This window comes from Nomia melanderi, chromosome 14 (genome assembly GCF_051020985.1).
Source record: "Nomia melanderi isolate GNS246 chromosome 14, iyNomMela1, whole genome shotgun sequence".
Classification (NCBI taxonomy): Eukaryota; Metazoa; Arthropoda; class Insecta; order Hymenoptera; family Halictidae; genus Nomia; species Nomia melanderi.
In genome coordinates this window covers 9,496,666-9,515,835 of record NC_135012.1, presented here as the reverse complement: position 1 = coordinate 9,515,835, position 19,170 = coordinate 9,496,666, and the positions used below count along the sequence as shown (strand labels likewise).

The following is a 19,170-nucleotide window of genomic DNA, read 5'->3' as shown; positions in this document are numbered from 1 at the left end:
TGGATCACTGGCTATCTCAATTCAAGTGTTATTGGGGGCACAGCATGAATAACGATGATATGCCTTTGTTATACTCATATTTCGGACTTGATGATGTGGGTGGAAAGTCTGAATAATTTGGGAAAACCGATTAACGTATTCATGGGTACAAAGATTGTAGTGCTATGGGAAGGTACATTGTATTGAATTGGAATTTTTTAGCGAAATACGCAGAAGATTTCAAAAGGCGTTCTTTAGGATTGACAAATGAATAGTTATCAATAGATTTTTTATTATTCCATTTTTATTAACTTCTTGTGTTGCAATATTTATGCATTAAACTTTTTACAAGTGTTAGTGGTTATTAGCCAAGATCTCGAAGTTAAAATTTATGTAAATAATTATTCGAATACTTTTTTACCTCACGGCTAACTTCATTAGTTAATAATGTTTAATAATAGTTTAATAATTTCTGTCCATCTATAACAATTTCCAACAATTTCTAACAATTTTTAATAACTCACAGCTAACTTCATTACTTAGTAATAATTTCTAATAATTCCTATCCACCGATAACAACTTCCAATAATTTCTAACAATTTCTAATAACTTCTAACAATCGTTTCTAATCATTTCTGTCCATCTATAACAACTTCCAACAATTTCTAACAATTTCTAATAACTTCTAACAATCGTTTCTAACAATCTCTATAATTTCCTTCTCCCTAATTCTCTCAATCTCATCAGCTCCAAACATCTGCAATTTCATCCCTCATTCTTATCGTTCCCCGTAATCCGAACGGAACGTTGTGCAACGCAGAGCGGGGCAAGTAGCAGATATTAAATTTGTTTACCTCTGTCAATACGTATCGGATGAGGGTTTAACGGGGGATTTACGGAATCCAGGTCCCGGCGCGATCAGCGAGGATACCGGTGCCCGATTAAAAATGATTTTCACTTACGGTAAGGCTGCATGTTGGTCGAGTTCACGAATTCCGGCGCCACACCTCGCGTGCAGCCTCTCCAGAGACCCATGTGTTTGTAAATCAATCGTCTGCCGTCTTTGCCAGCGTCTCCCAAGGGCAATCCCGAATCGTCCGGCGCTTCGATTGTGAACCAGTGATCGGTTCCGATAGCCACCGACCATATGCACACGGACAGCCCCACGAGAATCGTGCAACCGAGGAGTATTCGCCTCTCGAATATCACCTAAGTGTTTAAAGCACTCATAGTTCTCTTTCGAAGACGAGCACTGAATAAATGTCAAATTTATTGGATTGATGCGTGGATGAGTTACTCGTCGAGTCAACATGTTTTCTATTAAATAATGCATGCTTTTAACCCTTTCCAGTCCCACGTCCGATCTCGTTTGGGATTATAATGTTTCGTTCGATGGAAGTGTTATACTTAAAAAGTATAATGAGGAATGGTTAGAAACGCTTATTTGTATTGCTATTTTGTGTGTAGTTTTATATCACTTGAAATAGACAATTTAATGATTTTACGTGGTGTATGATTTTATGTAGTTTGAAATTGGTAATAAAATAGTTACAGAATAGTTATAAATAAAATTAGAGTTGGGGAGTGTGTGGATGGAAAAATTAGATTGGAAAGGGTTAATCTACGATATGATCACCGTTTCTCATTTATTAACCTAACATCTAAAAGAAATTGTTACGTTCAAATGTTACCAGAGAAATTCACTCACAGTTCTAATACCTATTACCATTGAAAGATTAATTGAAAATTTGCAAAAATTTTCAAAAAGAAAAGAAATATTTTACCTGGTTATACAATTCCTTCATTCGACTCGCCATTTCGTCCTCCCTCGGTGTTAGGTTTATTCCAGAGAACAATCGAATCGTTTTGAAACGCTAATGTGTAATTCCGATAATGTACATTCTCGATCACTGCATCGCGACTTCACTGGACACTTGTGTGATACATTCAAAAGATATCACTTACACCGTGCGATTCACTGGGATTCGTATAGAACATTAATTTCCATAAGTTGCAGCTCTAACAATTGTAATACTTCCCTTTCATCGATCGTGTTTCAAATTTGTTTCTTTACATTTCGTTCCGTTGATTCCTCGTTCAACTTTACGCAACATCTGATTAAGTCAATTTCTCCTTTCCTTTCATTATTGATCGGTTTCGAATTTATATGATCGTGTCAATATAATTCTCTTTTTCATGATGTTAACGGTCTGTTTCATTGAAAAAGCAATTCGCGCGGTATTTTCAAAGTAGATATGCTTTCCGTTCAAACGCGACTACCCTTTTCCTTCGACGAGTTGAATATTCTTACAGTTGACGAGGGAAACCTTGATATCCCCGTTTTTTATCTGCTGTTTACTTTTCTCCTTAATTTAATTACCAAACACCTTCATTATTTCTCCCCGGCACTCATTCTGATCACTTCCGTCGCTGTACAGCAAGTTCCTTTCGGTGACTTCCATTTCCTACTCCGATTACAGCAATTTTTCTCCAAGTAACGTCGGCTGCAATTACTAAACCCGCTTCGGTTTTATTCCATTCTTGCCTAAAAACCTGAAAATAGCAGAGGATATTTCGTTATTATGTATAATTGTCGAGTGGAATGTTTAAATACGAATTTATCGAGTTAAATCTATGGAGTTCGGCGAGAAAATAATAGTAAAAAGTTGGCTTTGAGGATGCGTAAGCGAATTTACTTAGAAGGGAAGTTATCGAATCCGGGAATTCAAGAAAGTATGAAACTATGTGTGCAAGTAGAGTCGAATTTCACTTTGAAGGGGTGAAACTACCCCCTAAAAAAAATATTAATTTCTTTTCTGCAGATTACCTTAAGAATGGTGAGAGATAGCAAAAAAGGTTTAAACAGAAAATACATTGTTCTTCTACGTCTATGAAACTGCAAAATAAAGTTGATCAAAATTAGGAAAAATTTGAATTTTATTGTATTTTTTCATAAGGGGTAGTTTCACCCCTTCAAAGTGAAATTCACTTACTCTATTTGCACACAAAGTTTCATACTTTTTTTGAATTTCCGGGTTCGATAACTTCTCTGTTAGTTTTATCGTTTTATTTAATTAATTTTCTAATTTTCTCTGTTTTCTGTGAATTGTGTTCTATGATTACATGGATTTCCTATTTTTAAATTGAATGTCAGTAGGAAGTAACGTGATATTTGATTTTAGACATTGGGATTAACACAGGAGCGGAGGAAATGGATCGATGTCAGTATCACTGGATAACATGGACCGAGAAGCACATTTCACGGATTAAGTAGTTTGCATTTTGACGATGACAACCAAGTCGCGAACAAGTCGTGAATAGACATCCGAATAATTTGGCAGTGGAAAATGCTTCTGTCAAATTCTGTTTTAATTCTATATCTCTTGCTTTTACTCAAACGTGTCAGTGACAGGCCGCAGAAGCCAAATGAAATAACCTGCAATGCCAAAAGTAAAATGCTCCCATTGCGTAGGCCGGGTCTAGAGAACTCTGCGAAACGTGCTCTAGAAAATTGTGAATGTTGGAAAATATAAAATAATAAACGTCGAATAATTTCTCGTACTCTTACTTGACTTTAACACTAGAATTACCGAGATTTAATATTCTAAACTGTATCAATAGACTCTTTTCGTTGTTTTTATAGGTTCATTATATTATCAAAGAGAAACCAATTATTTTTGTAGTTATTTCAGATGTTCAACGCTTTTAAGTTTTTAATAATTGCGAAATGAGGAAACTGAAAGCTGACATTTTGATAGATGGGGTAGTTATAGCGATCAATATCTATTAATACTACTCATCAATGACTATCATTTCCAATCATGTTTACAATTTTATATATATCACATACTCAAAAAAATGATTAATATTATTTAATTAACAATATTCATTATGTTCTACTATATTAATTATATTACTATTTAATTAATACAAATATAAATATTACAATATAATATTACAAATATTCTATTAATTATTTCCTTCAATTTTACTTTCCCCGATTTCTCATAAGTTTCTCCAATTTCTATTACAGCAGATTCGCTGATTTCTTTACTTATCAATTTTTGTAAATACATTGTCTCTTGCTAATACTCATTTAAATGTAATGTAAGAATTGTTTGCATTAGATGACTGACACAAGCTGAAACACTTACATTACATCTGCTTAACTGAATTATTTTTATATTTTTCCAAGAACCACACGAGTGTCGGGAAACTATCGGAAAGACGAGAGAACTTTTTCACAGTCTTTGTTTCAGAAGTGGTTGGTTTATTTAAAGCGTACCCTTTGTTCACGAGACATTTCGCAATTATTGGCGGACGAAGACACGCGTTAGGTTAATAGCCAGGGATTCTTTGCCCTCGTTACCGGTTATTGTTATTTACCGTGCTATTGTCTTCCGACGCTTCGTCACGGTAACGGGGTAGTGTTACGATAAAATGGTGTCGCAGAAGCTACCGGTTTCAAGCATTTCTAAACGAAACAATAAAGAGAAATCAGTACAATACAAATCATTATTTATTAACTAGATCATTACATTACACTTACTCATCAGGTCACTAATATACAATTCATTAATCAGATCTATTACTTCATTATCAATCAATTTACATAAAAATAATTAAATGATAACAAGCTATTCGAACAATCGCGAAAAATTCATAAATTATAACAAGAGAAACCTTGAGAATATTAAAAATAAACATACTCACAAAGCATTAAAAACTAAATAATATCTCCAAGTCCAACCAAGTGTAAAAATAATAATAAATCAACTATAGAATACAAAAGGTGTGATGTCAAAAAATACAGTACTAATTAACTGAAAAAGAGTAACCATTTAAATTACACATTAACTATCTAATTAAAAACAAATCACTAACTGAATGCTTCACTACATTTCTTCTGGCGTATTTCACCTCGACAATCGAAGCTCCGATAAAATCCGACCGCTCGTTAAGCGTTACACCGAAAATAATAATTGGCTCGCACGATTTCTCGTTTCGCGTAACATTACGTAAAAACCCGTAAGCATTTCCATCGTGTTACATTGTAACGGAGTCCCCTCGCGTATTTACGGAACAGAATATTCCGGCGGCAAGCCGAGAGCGACGGGGGCCGCGCGATAATAAAATGTCACCGTGCAGCGTTTCGAAGCCTGAATTATTATAATGGAAACGCCGTCCGGGATCTGAAAGGCGGTAGTCGTTAACTTCCCTCAGCTACTTTACTATCTTCCCCCGTCACACCGTTTAGCCAAGAGACGCGTCCGCGTCGTGGCGGGTTTCGCGGAACACGGCCGCATTGTTTTCACGGTGTCGTGCCAAAAAACTGACGGTTCACCGTGACAAGAAAGATTCGATGGAAAAAGAAACTCTCCCGGAGATGATCCAGGGCCTGTGTGCCAGGAAGTAATGGCCAACCCTTCGCCTCGTCGAAGCGGAATCGGTATTCACTTTTATTTCAGTGGATATTCGTTTTAATAGTTCCTAATGGAATTGAAACTGCGGATTCGAAAACAAGTCTACTTTCTAGCGACATCTAGGTTAATGGCACCTAATACGGAACAGCTGATTTGAGAAGCTTGTCGAAACGAGGGATGAAATCTGCATCAAGACGCGAAGACATTAATAAACTAAAAATGTAAATAAAATCAAAAACAGCGATTTGGAAAAATGGCTTTGGGTAATTTGGAAACAAAACTCATTTTCGTGAGAAATGAATATTTATGGAATCGGAAAGCATAATTAAATAAATGAAGGGAAACGTTCTGATTGATTAATCGATTGATTGACTAATTCATCAACGTCAAGGTGAAACCACTGAAGCTAAGAACATGAAAGGGTACATAGTAGATGCTGTTCATGAGGTACAGACGTTCTAGGAAAGGATTTTTTAAAATTCAACCTTTAAGGGGATAAAGTGGAGTGTCGAAGTTTGTATGGAAAGAAATTATTTGACGGTAGTAAATTGAAACTTGGCACGAATGCTGTAATAAATAATTTAACACGTGTTTTTATTAATAATATTGAATATATTATTATCATGTAATATATAAAATACTATTAATGATATTCTATGTCTTTAAAGTCTTATAAATAATATTACAATAACAGGCGAGCGAAGCAAAGCACCACTCCACAGTTCCCCGTTTTCTTGAATAATTTTCTAAGCTGCAATATTAAGCTATAATTGAATTAAGTAAGGGCGAGAGCTCACGAACGTTCAAATAGATGAACCCGTTAATTATGTGTAACGAGGAGCGTTTACTCGAGATTGTTGTCTTCATCAAACATTTTTGGTATTTATAGTGCATGGTGGTTTGAAGTGTAGTGGAAAACCTGAGAGTTTTACATGGAGAAGTAAAAAATGTGCGAAGTTTTGGTCATTTTTGACCTTACTTTTAACCTTTTTTAATTCAAGCTTCAGCAACCAAAATCGAAAGCTGCAAAGCAGTTAACTATTCAAATAACAAAAACTTCATACTCATTTACTTCGTTTTTAATATTTAATGCTTCCATACAACATTCAATTGTTCATGGAAAGAAACTTTACCAGAATAAATATGTCCTCCCTGCTGGGCAGATTTTCAAAGTTCGAAAAGTTATGAGAAGTTTTTAGAGTTTGGAAATTTCTTCAGAGCAGAGGGTAATGCAAAAGGATGTGATTCCATAAAAAATCGTTCGAAAATAACCGATAGCATTTTTTTTAACATACTCTTTTCGCTGTACGTATTTTCCAAGTTTAAAAAGCTTTCAAAGGTTTTCGGAAGTTTTTATCTTGTGCTCTTGATCTACTTTCCCTATAGAATCACTTCCTCGCTACTTGATCCTATAGAATTTCTATACAAGATAATATTTATAATATAATATATATTCATATTATTTATAATATCATAAAAAATACAATATCTATGAACTAGCTCCTGCATACTGCAACCCTCGTTGAAAGGTCAAATGGACGAAGAATTGTGCAATATAAAATACGCAAAGGTAAAGGGTGATACAAAAATTCTTGCAAATATTTGCATGAATGATTTCCCTGAATACTTCACGCGTGAAACTCTATGAAACGTCAAAGAACAAGACTTAATTTATTTGAAAATCCTTTCTATTCGAAACTTTGATAGTAACATAAATAAATGCGAATATAAAATCATAAAACAGATAACAGTCATAAAGTAGAGCCAATAAAACTTCGTTATTATTGTATCAAATATTTTTGTGCCCATTCTTTTTATATTTGTGACTGACCGTCTGTACCCGTGAAACTTTTAGTATTCAGAGAAAATAGACCCTGGATGTAGATGTTAACATAGGAGTCACGGTACCGTGACCGAATGAATCCGAATACTTCGGCGTCGGCCGGAGGCCGAACATAAATTTGGCAAGACAGCATCGACTGGCAGACGTCTCATTGTAAATCGAAGATTTTTGGTCAGCTTTGTTCCGCGCCTGTGGCGAGACATGCATTCCAAAGGGACAACTGGCCAATTAAAATTGCCCCAATTATTAATCTATAATAATTCTCAACGCGGAATGCAACAAACACATTCCAATCAGCGACGTTTCATTATAAACAGGAACAATGGGGGCTTGTTGGAGGATTTTATGTCATTCTTGCTTAATTGGCTGCTACTCTCGGCTTGTCGATAATTAGATCTTGGATCACGTCTGGTGCGTAACATGATATATAATAGCTTTTTATTAGCGACCCATTGTTATTGCATGTATTTATTAATAGCTATGTCTCTTGTAAACTATAATGAATCAGAGGTTTATAGTTCCTTTGGTTTCCTAATGCTTTAAAAGTATGAATCTTGATCTTGTGTATAATATTTAGATTCATTTGGGTATAGATCTAATTCAAATTACAAATTTGTAACATTTTGTTATTATTTGTGACGATTTATCACAATCTTGTAGTTTAATTTATTTTTTCTTTTATGAGGTGTAATGTGTATATTGTTCAAAATATTTCGTTTTTTTTAGTATATTAGAGTAATGGATGAATATTGAATATTTATCAACTTGAACACAAACAAAGATTCATTATTTGCATTAAAGGAACATCGCTAAATTACAAAGATTAAAGAAAACATGATTTAACGAACCTACGATATTGTGTAATTGCTGTATTCATTTATTCAATAGACAGGAAACAATGAATTTAAAATTGTAACTTCGTCAAAAAACGTATCATTCATTTTCTCACGTGTATAATTAAAAGTAAGTATGTTTCATTAACTCTAGAACCACCGAGCGGTCAAATAGACTTCCTTTTATTCTTCTGGGTAAATTATAAGAGTGTATTTATTGAGATTTTTATTGACTTATATTATACTTCGTACAGTACCAAATCATTACTTAGTCATTTCTCTGAGAAACACATATCTTCTCAATGATTCTAAAAGAAGAAATCAGGAATAGGTCACTTTCACTTTTTGTCTGGTAGCTTTAGGTTTTGGGAAGCGCTTAGGTTTTGGAAATCATACGTTTAAAGATAAACATGTAAAATACACGTTCGCGTTATGGCGATTGATTAAAATCATAAACGTTTATTAACACATTTGTACCGGTAAAGAAAAATCTCATTTTTATATAAAGACACTTTATGCAACTTTGTTAATCACCACGCTATTTAACAAAATATTAAATTTGACTCGAATTGATTATTTAAAATATGTTACATAACAACACGGTATCTGAGTTTTTGCATGTACAGTGATATAAGTTGATCTCATTGAAAATTTCCATCACAGTTCAGTTTTCTGAAAATTATTCGACACGCAATGCGTTGCATAATGTTTATAAAATTCAAAATGTTAACAAAGAGTATATACGTTTACGTACGTACGTAATTCGATGACTATAAGATCTCCTTCAATGTTAATATCGATATTAACTGTGAAACGATCGTAATATCATGCGAATGAAAATGCTACTGGCAATCGAACGATCACCAAAAGTATCTTAACGCCTCGGCTTGTCGATGGATGTGTTTATCATAGCAACACGTGCAGCCTGAATTTACGAGACTGGCGAACGTGAAAAACGATCTTCATGAACAACCTGTGTACATGAATTATTTTATATACATACAGAAACGTCAGAGAGTGGCTAGACTCCTTTATTGATCTATCATTCGCTGAACGTAGCTCAACAAACGAAACGTCAAAATATTGCATAATTAATTCAGTTTCCATCGAATGATAGCGTATTATCATGTGAGCAATTTCTTTTTGAAAGTACAAGTTAATTTGTGGGGAAAAATTAGTTAGCGGTAGTTTTAGTAATTAATCAAATATAAATAATGAAAAGTTTAATTGTAAAATGTTATCGCAAAAATGTTTTCTTTGAAAGTGGAATAAGTTTATTACCTAAAAAATCGTTTTGCTTTCACAATTCTATTAAGTATTGTTGTGTTATAAAATTCAACAATTTTATGGTTTTATAAACATTATCCGAATTGATTAATGTTTTCCAATATTTTGAAGTTGATTCAAACGCAACACTTAAATATCTGAATGCATGGAAAAATGGACTTATACCACTTTCAGAAAACAGTTCAATTCTATTAAGTGTAAGCTCTTTTTCAACTCGATTTTAGAATATTCACCAATATTTGGTTGATTGGAATACGATATTCAATTTCTCAGTGAAGATATCATGTTCTCAATAATTGTTAAAAATAGCAAGTGCCCCGTCGCTCACAAATCTGGAACACCAACGCTGTTCAATCTTTTATTATATTATTAGTTGTCTAAGTGTATCGCAAATGTAATTTTTATTTTGAATTACAATTGGCTACCATTTTGTTTACTTAGTTCCTTGTGATATTACAATATGATCAAAATTTATGTATTAAACTTATAAAACATAAAATATTTTCCACGTATGTTGAAATATTTATAACATTCTAATTACAAACATGAACGCTGGATTTAATTTCAGCTAATCAACACTGATGGTTTTAAACTTGTTCTAAAGATAATTAAAATACTGCAATTTAATATACCGTCGTTTACAAAGAATTTCATATTCAACATTCTTAAACCAATTTTTAAAAAAGTACTGAAAACAAATGCTATTTAACCCATTCGCTGTGGGCGAAATTAAAAACGTCTTGTCCTGATTGCCAAAGATTGATTTCGAAGAATATGAGATTATTTCTGTATTTATTATAAATAATTTCTTGTTATTTATTATTATGAATATTTTATAATTATTTATTATAATTATTATTATATATTATTTATTATTATTTTTTCAAAAATTGTCGTTCGTAGAAAATATCACGTAATCCAAGCTCACAGCGCAAACAACGAGATATCTAGCAGCGTACAGATTAAAGGCTGGAGAGAAAATTTGAATAGAACATTCTCTGTGACCTCTTCGAGGAACACGGTGCCCGATGCAAATGCTAAATAATTTCATTAAGAGAGCGATCGCCGAGAAGTACCATACAGGTCTAGCATCGCGCGGACAAGGACATAAAAGGTCCAGCCCCATTCCTAGGAATTATCGGTATTTGCCCCAGTTCGCGAGACTTGCGGCCATTTTTCCTTTCATACCGCGCTCATGAACGCGGTTTTTCGCCTAGAACGAGAGCGGACGAATTTCGCTGTACGCTCGCGGCCGTTGAATTTTCTCTCCTTCGATAAACTAATTCCGCGCGCGAGTCGTACTGCTCCGCTCGAACGAAAAAAAAAAATGGAAGAGGGGGATGGCAGAGAAAAGGGTGAAACGCTTTTTCCATCGAGAAGCGATGTGCGCAAATTGATTCACGGATATTCTGATATATATTAGAGATTTATATAGAGACTTATAGTACTTTTTATATTTTCTTTCAGTACTCGAAACGTTATCCACTGAACTTGTAATTTTTATCTTTGCTTCATAGATAGTTTGTTAAAGGAATTGGTTCATTTAACATTGTACTCTAATTGCTAATGCATAATAAACAATAAAACAATTATTTTAGACGAGGCTATCGTTAATTTTGAAGAAAAATTCTTACACACTTGAGATATGGTATAATATATACATATATATACATGTATAAAATATATATATATATAAAAACAATATAAATCTATATAAAGCTATACAAAACTATATAAAACTATACAAAACTCTATAAAACTATATGAAACTATATAAAACTATTTAAAACTGTATCAAACTATATAAGATATATATATATACATAGTTTTATATAGTTTTATATAGTTTTAAATAGTTTTATATAGTTTCATATAGTTTTATAGAGTTTTGTATAGTTTTATATAGTTTTGTATAGCTTTATATAGATTTATATTGTTTTTTACAGTTTTATATAGTTTTATATATATTATATATATATATATATATATATAAATATATAAAATTTACTTATTAGTAAAAGTCCCTAGATCGAGTGAGGTTCCCGAGAAAAAGCCGACGGTCTAAAAATAAAACGTCCGGCGTAAAGCTGTCCCGCTATATTTATTATGTATAATATTGCGTGTCTCGACTCAGCTTCGTCGCCATTCGGAGATACAGTCGAGATGCTCCATAAATCTTTATAGGATTCGGCCGATGATCAAAGGCTGGACAAAGGGGTTTCGCGATCACTGTTAACGGTGAATGTTTAAACGAAAGCACTCGGACCGGGTCGAAGCCTCTATAAGTAGTCTAGTTATGTAATTGTCAGACGGTGTCGGGTGTATTGCGTGAAATGCCTCTCTCACGTTGCAACGAGACGAATATGCTAGATTTCATTCGGGATATTAAATATTAACATTCTTTTTAGACTTTGTGATTGGGAACACTTTAGAATTAACTTCTTTGGCAGCGTAATAATTAGGAAAATGGTACTTAAGTGTTATACGGACTATTTCTGTTCTTTAGACATAAAATATTAATTATAATAGTAATAATACTGATGAAGATGATAATGACGATAATAATAACAATAATAAAATATTAACATGTTAAACGCCGCACGATTTCACAGAGCAAAATACACAAAGTGGTCAAAATATAATATTAAATCACTTGATTGAATTGCATTATTATTATTGCACGTTCATCCAGCTGCCACCGCGTTATGTAGTATTATTTATACTGTGGAAATATTTTCAAATAATCATCGTTTAAGCGAATGAACTATAATAATTCGTACCAGTGACCTCCATGGCATTAATCGTGTCAATAATGTGTTATAATATTAAATAAGCACTAATCCATATTTAATCCAAGTGACCGATTAACGCAATCTTCAATTAAGAAGCTACGCATAATACGTGAGTACCAAGAAAATGATATATTATCAATCATTATAATCGTTACATCAACTGAAACTACTGAGCAATTAAATTGACTTTTTGGAATTTCTTTATAGAAACTCCAAGAGTGCATCTATCGAGACTTCAATTGATTTACAATTCAGTTTGCATACTGCTAAATCAATTTCCTTAATAATTTCTCTGAGAAACATCTGTTATTCTTTTACTAATTGCAAAAGGGAGAAATCAGGAATCATCTTGGTCTGGTAATTTTAGCGTTAAAACGAGAAATGAAGTTTTGCATTCCTCATAAACTTCATTAAACACTACAAAACGAGTGCAACATAATAACCTATCTTAAGATTCGTTAATCGATATCAGCGGCAGCGGTACACGAAACACACGCACGCCGGGATAAGTTATTAATTGGAAAACCGTGTTCCGAACTGGGGCGCATTGATATTTTCTCTATCATCCTTGATTTCATTATTATAGTTTGCCCCCGTTTAGCGGCGGCCTTGTAACAACACGTATTCCAAGCGAGCCCAGGTACTAACCTTTATTTATAGACCGATCGACAGGTTTTTCAGTTTCATCGAAACGAAACCGGAGGAGGGCATGGAGAACCTCTGAGACCCGATGGTGCGATATTTCACTTAATCGTGACAGAACCGAATTGATGACCATAAGGATGATAGATGTAAGTGCAGAAACATCGCGCGGCCACTTTATGCGGGTATAAAGGACACCGACCACTATGACAGCGAGATATTAAACGCCAACGGGCTGTCAGCGAAGGGTATATTAAGCATCAAAGGAAAATGTCAATAAAACGTTTGAATGGATTCAAGCCTGATGCTTCAACAGTGGAGCATTGTGGAAAAAGGCGGGGCGACGGAGCGCCAAGTAATGCGAGGCATCATTAATTTCGCATATACAGGAGACGCTCCGATTTTCACGGCGTTTTCGCAATCCGCCCGAAATCTCGCGCGGCCGCTATAAAATTGTCACTTCGTCGGCGACGCGAGGATGACTCTCTGTGAGTTTCTCGCTTTTTATATGTGGCGTTGGGTAACTTTTTAAGGAATATTAATAGTAGACGTTATTAAACGATTGTAGAAATTTTTTTAATTACATTGACATCGGAATGAGCTGTTTTATTACTTTTATGATTGAGCGTGTGATAGTTTTGCTTCTAGGTTAACAATACCTTCGTTTAAAATTATTTTTTATTATGTATTAGCAATTAGAGCACAATGATAAATGAACTAATTTCTTTTAATAAACAACCTATGAAGCGAAGATAAAAATTACGAGTTTAGTGGTGTTTTAAGTATTGAAAGAAAATAATTTCGTCTCTACGAAATTAGTATCTTAAAACCACACGAACATAAAATATTGAAAACGCTGCGCCAAATATCTCGATCCTGTCTCTATACAATCGCACCATAAAACTCTCCATAAAACCTAAATAATCACCATCTCTATCAAATTAACCACAGTTGCATACCTGCAAAACTATTAAAACAACAATACATAAAACTGATCACTTCGAAAAACTACACCAGATTCACTAAATTCAATTCTAAGACTAGTCCCACTTTTCACACCCTTGCACATTTTACGTTCCAGGCATTCCCAATGATCGAACCGCTCGATGCCTCCGATGCATACCATTACCAAAATAAGTGAAAAAAGGGAACAAAAGAAAATAACAACAGCACCGTCCGCAGAGGCGACGGATCGGAATAAGGTTGCCGGGTGCGCGTACCCGGCCGGCTGTTTCATCCCGAAGCGTTAACGACACGTAAAAGTCGAGCGTTCGACGTTATCGATGCTCCTCGTTTTTTATTGCCCGTCGATGACGTCAATACACTCTGCATTGTCTTATTCGTTTACCGGCGTCGGAGCGCGGCACGTTGCACGCGGTTTATTTAACCGCGGCTGCAGCTGCACGAACTGCGCACGGAGTTATAAATGCTGATAAAGCGAACGTGTGCTGCTGTTAGACCGTATAGTCGACGCCCACCGTTGCTATTTTCGAGTATTGCTGCCTTTTTTCCTTCCCGTGCCGCCGTTTCCCGCCCTTTATCCGGCTTCCAAAGCTCCGAAATACAGCCCCGCGCGTCCGCCGGCGGACGACGCGACTAGGAAGCGGGCCGACTCCGTACTCGGCAAATAAACCGGGAATATGGGAAATATGGCTACGTTTTTAACCGGGCTGTCTCTATGCAAAAAGCAACGAATTCTGTACCGTAGCAAGTGGGTTTCGTCGGTTTGGTAAGGACGATAACGATGATAACAGTAATCGTAGTGGTAATGGTAGTAATATGCAATGGTAATGAAAAGTGGGAGGAGGAATGGGGAACATGGAGGAAGTGGGAAGTAGAAGGTAGAATAGGAAGAACTAATATAAAGATAATATGATTGTGGAATGAGAAGGAAATGGTAAGGGTGTTAATGGTGTTATTATTGTTAATTGTGTTAAGCAGTAATTATTGGTTTTACAACGTGGAAAGTACGAAGTAGAATACGGGGTTCTGTAAAAACCCCAACAATGCAACTATCCAGACTTCAGTCGGTTTGCGATTTAATTTGTGTATTGCCGAATCAATTTTTCTAGTACTTTTTCAGAGAAGCATCTGTTATCTATTTAATAACTGGGAAAAATGTAACCAGGTAATTTTGACACATCCGGTAGTTCCAGTGTTAACAGTGTTATCTCATTACTGAAAAAACAAATTGTTTTAAATAATACGCCACCTGATCACAAAGACACGAATAATATTCACGAAGAAAGTATTTTCGGAATCATGCTTATAAATATTTGCCTGCTGCACAAAATGATCATTTAAAAAATTTCAAATTGAAACGCAAAATGTCCATTGTCATTGAAGAAACTTCGCAACATCCCCATAACGTCAAAGAAAATACAACTCTTGTGTTACTGTTTACTCTTTAAGTTACTGAATTTTGTCCAGAAAACAGCCGTTTGACTGCACTGTGCGACGATAGTAAACGCGAACTTGAAGAGAAACTCGGATAACGTGATGAATGACTCGAGAAAAAGCGAGGCAGCGATAAACGACCACGAAGGGAAGCGACAAACGAGCTACGTTGTTGAATCGTGATAACGAAACAATGAACAGGCCAAGTCGGAGGGAGATGGCGGAGTTTTTAAAACTGTTAACTTTTCAGCTATTGTTTTAGCTACACTTTCGTGTATATCATCTTTTTGAACGGCACGCCACTATAGTGGAAAAATTCTGTCTCCGTCATCGATAGTCATGTACATTATAGTGTAATCTAACGTAATTGCACAGTGGAAAATTAGTCTGAAATCGCAGTGCTACATTTATGATATGCAAACGCGTCAAACCTTGCTGTACAGAGTATAGCTGCGCGGCTAGTCTCGTCATAGCTAAAAGGTTAAAGGCATAGTATATATTTACTTGAAAAATTGTATATTGAAGAAACATTCGTACAACTTTTTCAAACTACGTGGAAAGTGAAAATACGTAATCGAAGAATGCTTAACTTTCGGTTATAGCTCAGTACTTTTCGAGTGCTCCAAGGATAACAAAATTTTTAGGACATTGTTCCTTGCGCATTCAGCGGTCTCGAACAGCAAACATTTTTCTGTTTAAATTGTTAAAATGGATTTTTGGCTGCTCAGATCGAGCGAATACACCACCGCGCGTCGGGCAAACTTTCGAGGTCGATTTTCTCGGAAACTATGTTCCCTAGAAAAAGAATGTATTCAAAGTTTTCAATTTATTTATTCATGTAGATTCACCCTCTTGTCGATCGCTTCGCAATTGTGGAAATACCTTGTATAATTTATGGGTCTAGAATTATAGATACAACGAATAACGCATTCTGCGAAAGAGGAGGAGGAGAAATTTTTTAGTCGCGTTTTTTATAGAATGAGAAATGTGAATTTTATGCATTCACGAAGTTCGAAAATTGTTACACCGGTCAAGAGACATTTTAAACTGAATTCGAAAAATTCTTTTTTTTTATATTCAGCCTATAGTAACTATTCGAATTAATGAAATTAATTTTTCTGTGATTTAATTATTTTCCAAGCTTAGCCCCATATTCTGAATTGACTTTTCGACTTTTCCAATAACAATTATAAAACTGACTATAGGAAATGTCCAAAATTCAATTAAGGAAAAATTATTCAACTGGGAAGATAATTTTAAGTTAAAATTTCAAAAAGCGTCTTTTGACACCTTCGGTAGAAATAGTGTCAATAAGTAATTGATTACTTTCTGTTAGTGAAGTAACAATACAATTTTAATTCGAAGCTTTTTGGTCCTTCCCTTTCACGAAAATAAGTTGTATATAAATCATTGGTAAATGACAGTAAACAACGTTTAATTCGCTTGAAAAAAGATTATTCAATTTCGAAAAATTTCTGAAATAATAGATTGGTACATTTACCGCAATGTGAAACGTTTTCAAAGGTTATCGGGACATACCTCACGGTAAATGGAGGGAAGCTTGCTTTGCATAACCGAAACTGCCACTGACAGGTATACGAGATTCACTGAATTTTAATTGTGCGTACCAAATTTAGGAAGAACTCCGGATAAAAGAAGCAGAAAATAACGAAGGGTACTTGTGTCCGTCAATCTTTTTCCCTTTCATCTCGAACAATCATTTATCCTCTAATTAAAAAACTCGTAAACGAGAACCTCGCCTGTTTTTTTTGTCTTGGGCGACAGTAATACAGTTCGAATCGAGAGAGAAATATTTGGCTCGCATTCAGAAGCAGTAGTTATGATTTTAAACATTTTTTCAACTAACCTTGTTAACACCGTTACGGTTAACTCTTCGATGAAGAAATATTTGTTAAGTTATTACAAATGAAATTAAACTGCTATATTATAATATTACAAAGGGAAACAGCAATCAAATTTAAAGGAAAAGTTATTCCATTCTTAAGTAACAAATCTTCCAATAACACTGAAATGTTAGATTGAGTTATTTAAAATACCAATGGAATTAAATACTTATACTTCAATATTATTATTATCTATGAAGATCAAAAAGTTTCTATAAGGAAAAGTCCATTGATCCAATTTGAAAGGGAGCTTAGCTCCACTCTTAAGTAACAGATCTCTCGATGCGAGAACTGAAATGTTCCTTAAAGAGTAATCCCTAGAAAAACTACTTTTTCCATGAGTTCACCTGATAGCTCCAGTACCTTCATCTTGTTGCACAAAGGCGCCGACGGATCAGCAGTGAAAAGGGTGTAATAAAAGCTGCAACTTTCAAAGTACAGCAGAATTTCGATTATACGATTTAATTGGGCGACTAACAGTCCAATTAAACGAAGACTTGGTAGACATTATTTTTTTGAATATTTAAAAATATCTCAACGCTGCTACAATGTGTACTATTATTTTTTAGCTTCATCATTCGTTATAGAAATTCTGCAAAACGTTACTTTAAAGAAGATATTACTTGCACCATGTTAAAAAAATACCTCGATGGTAAAAACTTCAAAATTCTGATAGTAAATTGAAAAATTCAATTTACCAGTCGCCAAATTCAAATTACATTTCACTTTCCCGCCTACGGCTCGCTAAATTCAAATTATGTTTCACTCTTCCACATACAGCTAAATTACAGTTCACTTTTCCATCTACAATTCGTCAAATTCAAGCTACATTTTATTTTCCCATCTACGCACTGCTAAATAACCTTCAGTACCTTCGTCTAGAGAGAAGAAGGTATCGAAATGATCCATTGAACTCGCGAGAAAAGTAGATTTTTGAAACGAGGTGAACGGCACGGGGACAACAGATGCTCCTACTGAAAAGCTCATCGATTTATCGTCGTCATAACGTTCGGCTCTCTCTCTCTCTCTCTCTCTTTCTCTCTCTCTCTTTCCGTCGATGATTGATCGTCTCGGATGGCCGGGGAGTTTACGAGTCTTACTGTCAAATATAACCGCGAAACACGAAGTATAGCCTTCCTAAATTCCCACCCGATGCTATTCTCGCTCCGAGGCGCCGAAAACAAGTGGAAATACGTCGACGTACGTCCGGAATAGAATTCAGCCCAAAAGTCCTAGGGGTTTGTTTGCTCGCGGGCCGTATTCCTGTTAACGAAAACAATGATTGATTGACACGGCCGGACGCAGCCTGCTCGGGAGATCATAATCGGCGATCGAATTCTGCATCGGGATTATTCCTGGAGGCGATTCTGGAAGCTCCGCGGGTAGAAAAGTCCGCGGTGGACGGACCCTGCGAGACGGTTTCGGTCTCGGGATTGTTTTAGACAGGTCGACGAACAGCGGAACATCGATGACAGGTAACAGGAATAAAAGTGACATCGATGCGACTGTCTTGCTCGAATTATTTTCGCCCAATCGCATATGACTAGCTGTATTTGTATCGAGTTTTGTCATTATAAATCATAAAATCATATCATCATACATAAATCACATAATCGAGTAAAAATATCTACCGGTTGATTTTACATGATTATTTAAAAATTTTATGAAGCTGCCAACTATACTACTCCATTGCTAGATAATTTAAATCCGATTCAACTGACACTTACGAGGGTATTAAACATGGCGCAAATGAGCGTGAGCGTAACAGACAATCAAAAGAAATGTTTATAAATAGTAGGAACGTAGCAATTAAATGTTTTGAAAGTTAATGACTTCGAGGGTTGAGTTTCAAGCCTCGAAATCCTCCCTTCGATCCATCACTGCATACAAACGGACGACCACAGTTGATTGCTCGATTTTTACGCAACGACAGAATTTCTGATCGACTTTATACACTTTGGGGATAAATAAATAAAGTGATATCGTTGGGGCTGGGGCAGCACGACCGCGGATGCGAAGTAAAATTAGTGGAAAGAATAATAATCCCAGGAGGCGAAGACGTCACGCGAG

The 19,170-nt window shown here is 35.1% G+C and overlaps 1 protein-coding gene across 4 annotated transcripts in view; it reads right to left on the bottom strand.

The window, feature by feature from the left end:
• Positions 1-19,170, bottom strand: part of LOC116429004 (transmembrane protein 114) — a 49,411-nt gene that overhangs the window by 13,389 nt on the left and 16,852 nt on the right. For 3 of the 4 annotated variants that reach the window (XM_031981337.2, XM_076373595.1, XM_031981339.2), the window contains 2 exons: positions 1,764-2,532; positions 942-1,188 (listed from right to left, as the gene is read on the bottom strand). In XM_031981337.2, coding sequence (XP_031837197.1) covers positions 942-1,188; positions 1,764-1,796 — 280 coding nt within the window. In that variant the 5' untranslated portion in view covers positions 1,797-2,532. Of the gene's footprint in view, positions 1-941; positions 1,189-1,763; positions 2,533-4,365; positions 4,454-19,170 lie in introns of all 4 variants that reach the window. The other variant, XM_031981338.2, reaches the window with a different exon arrangement.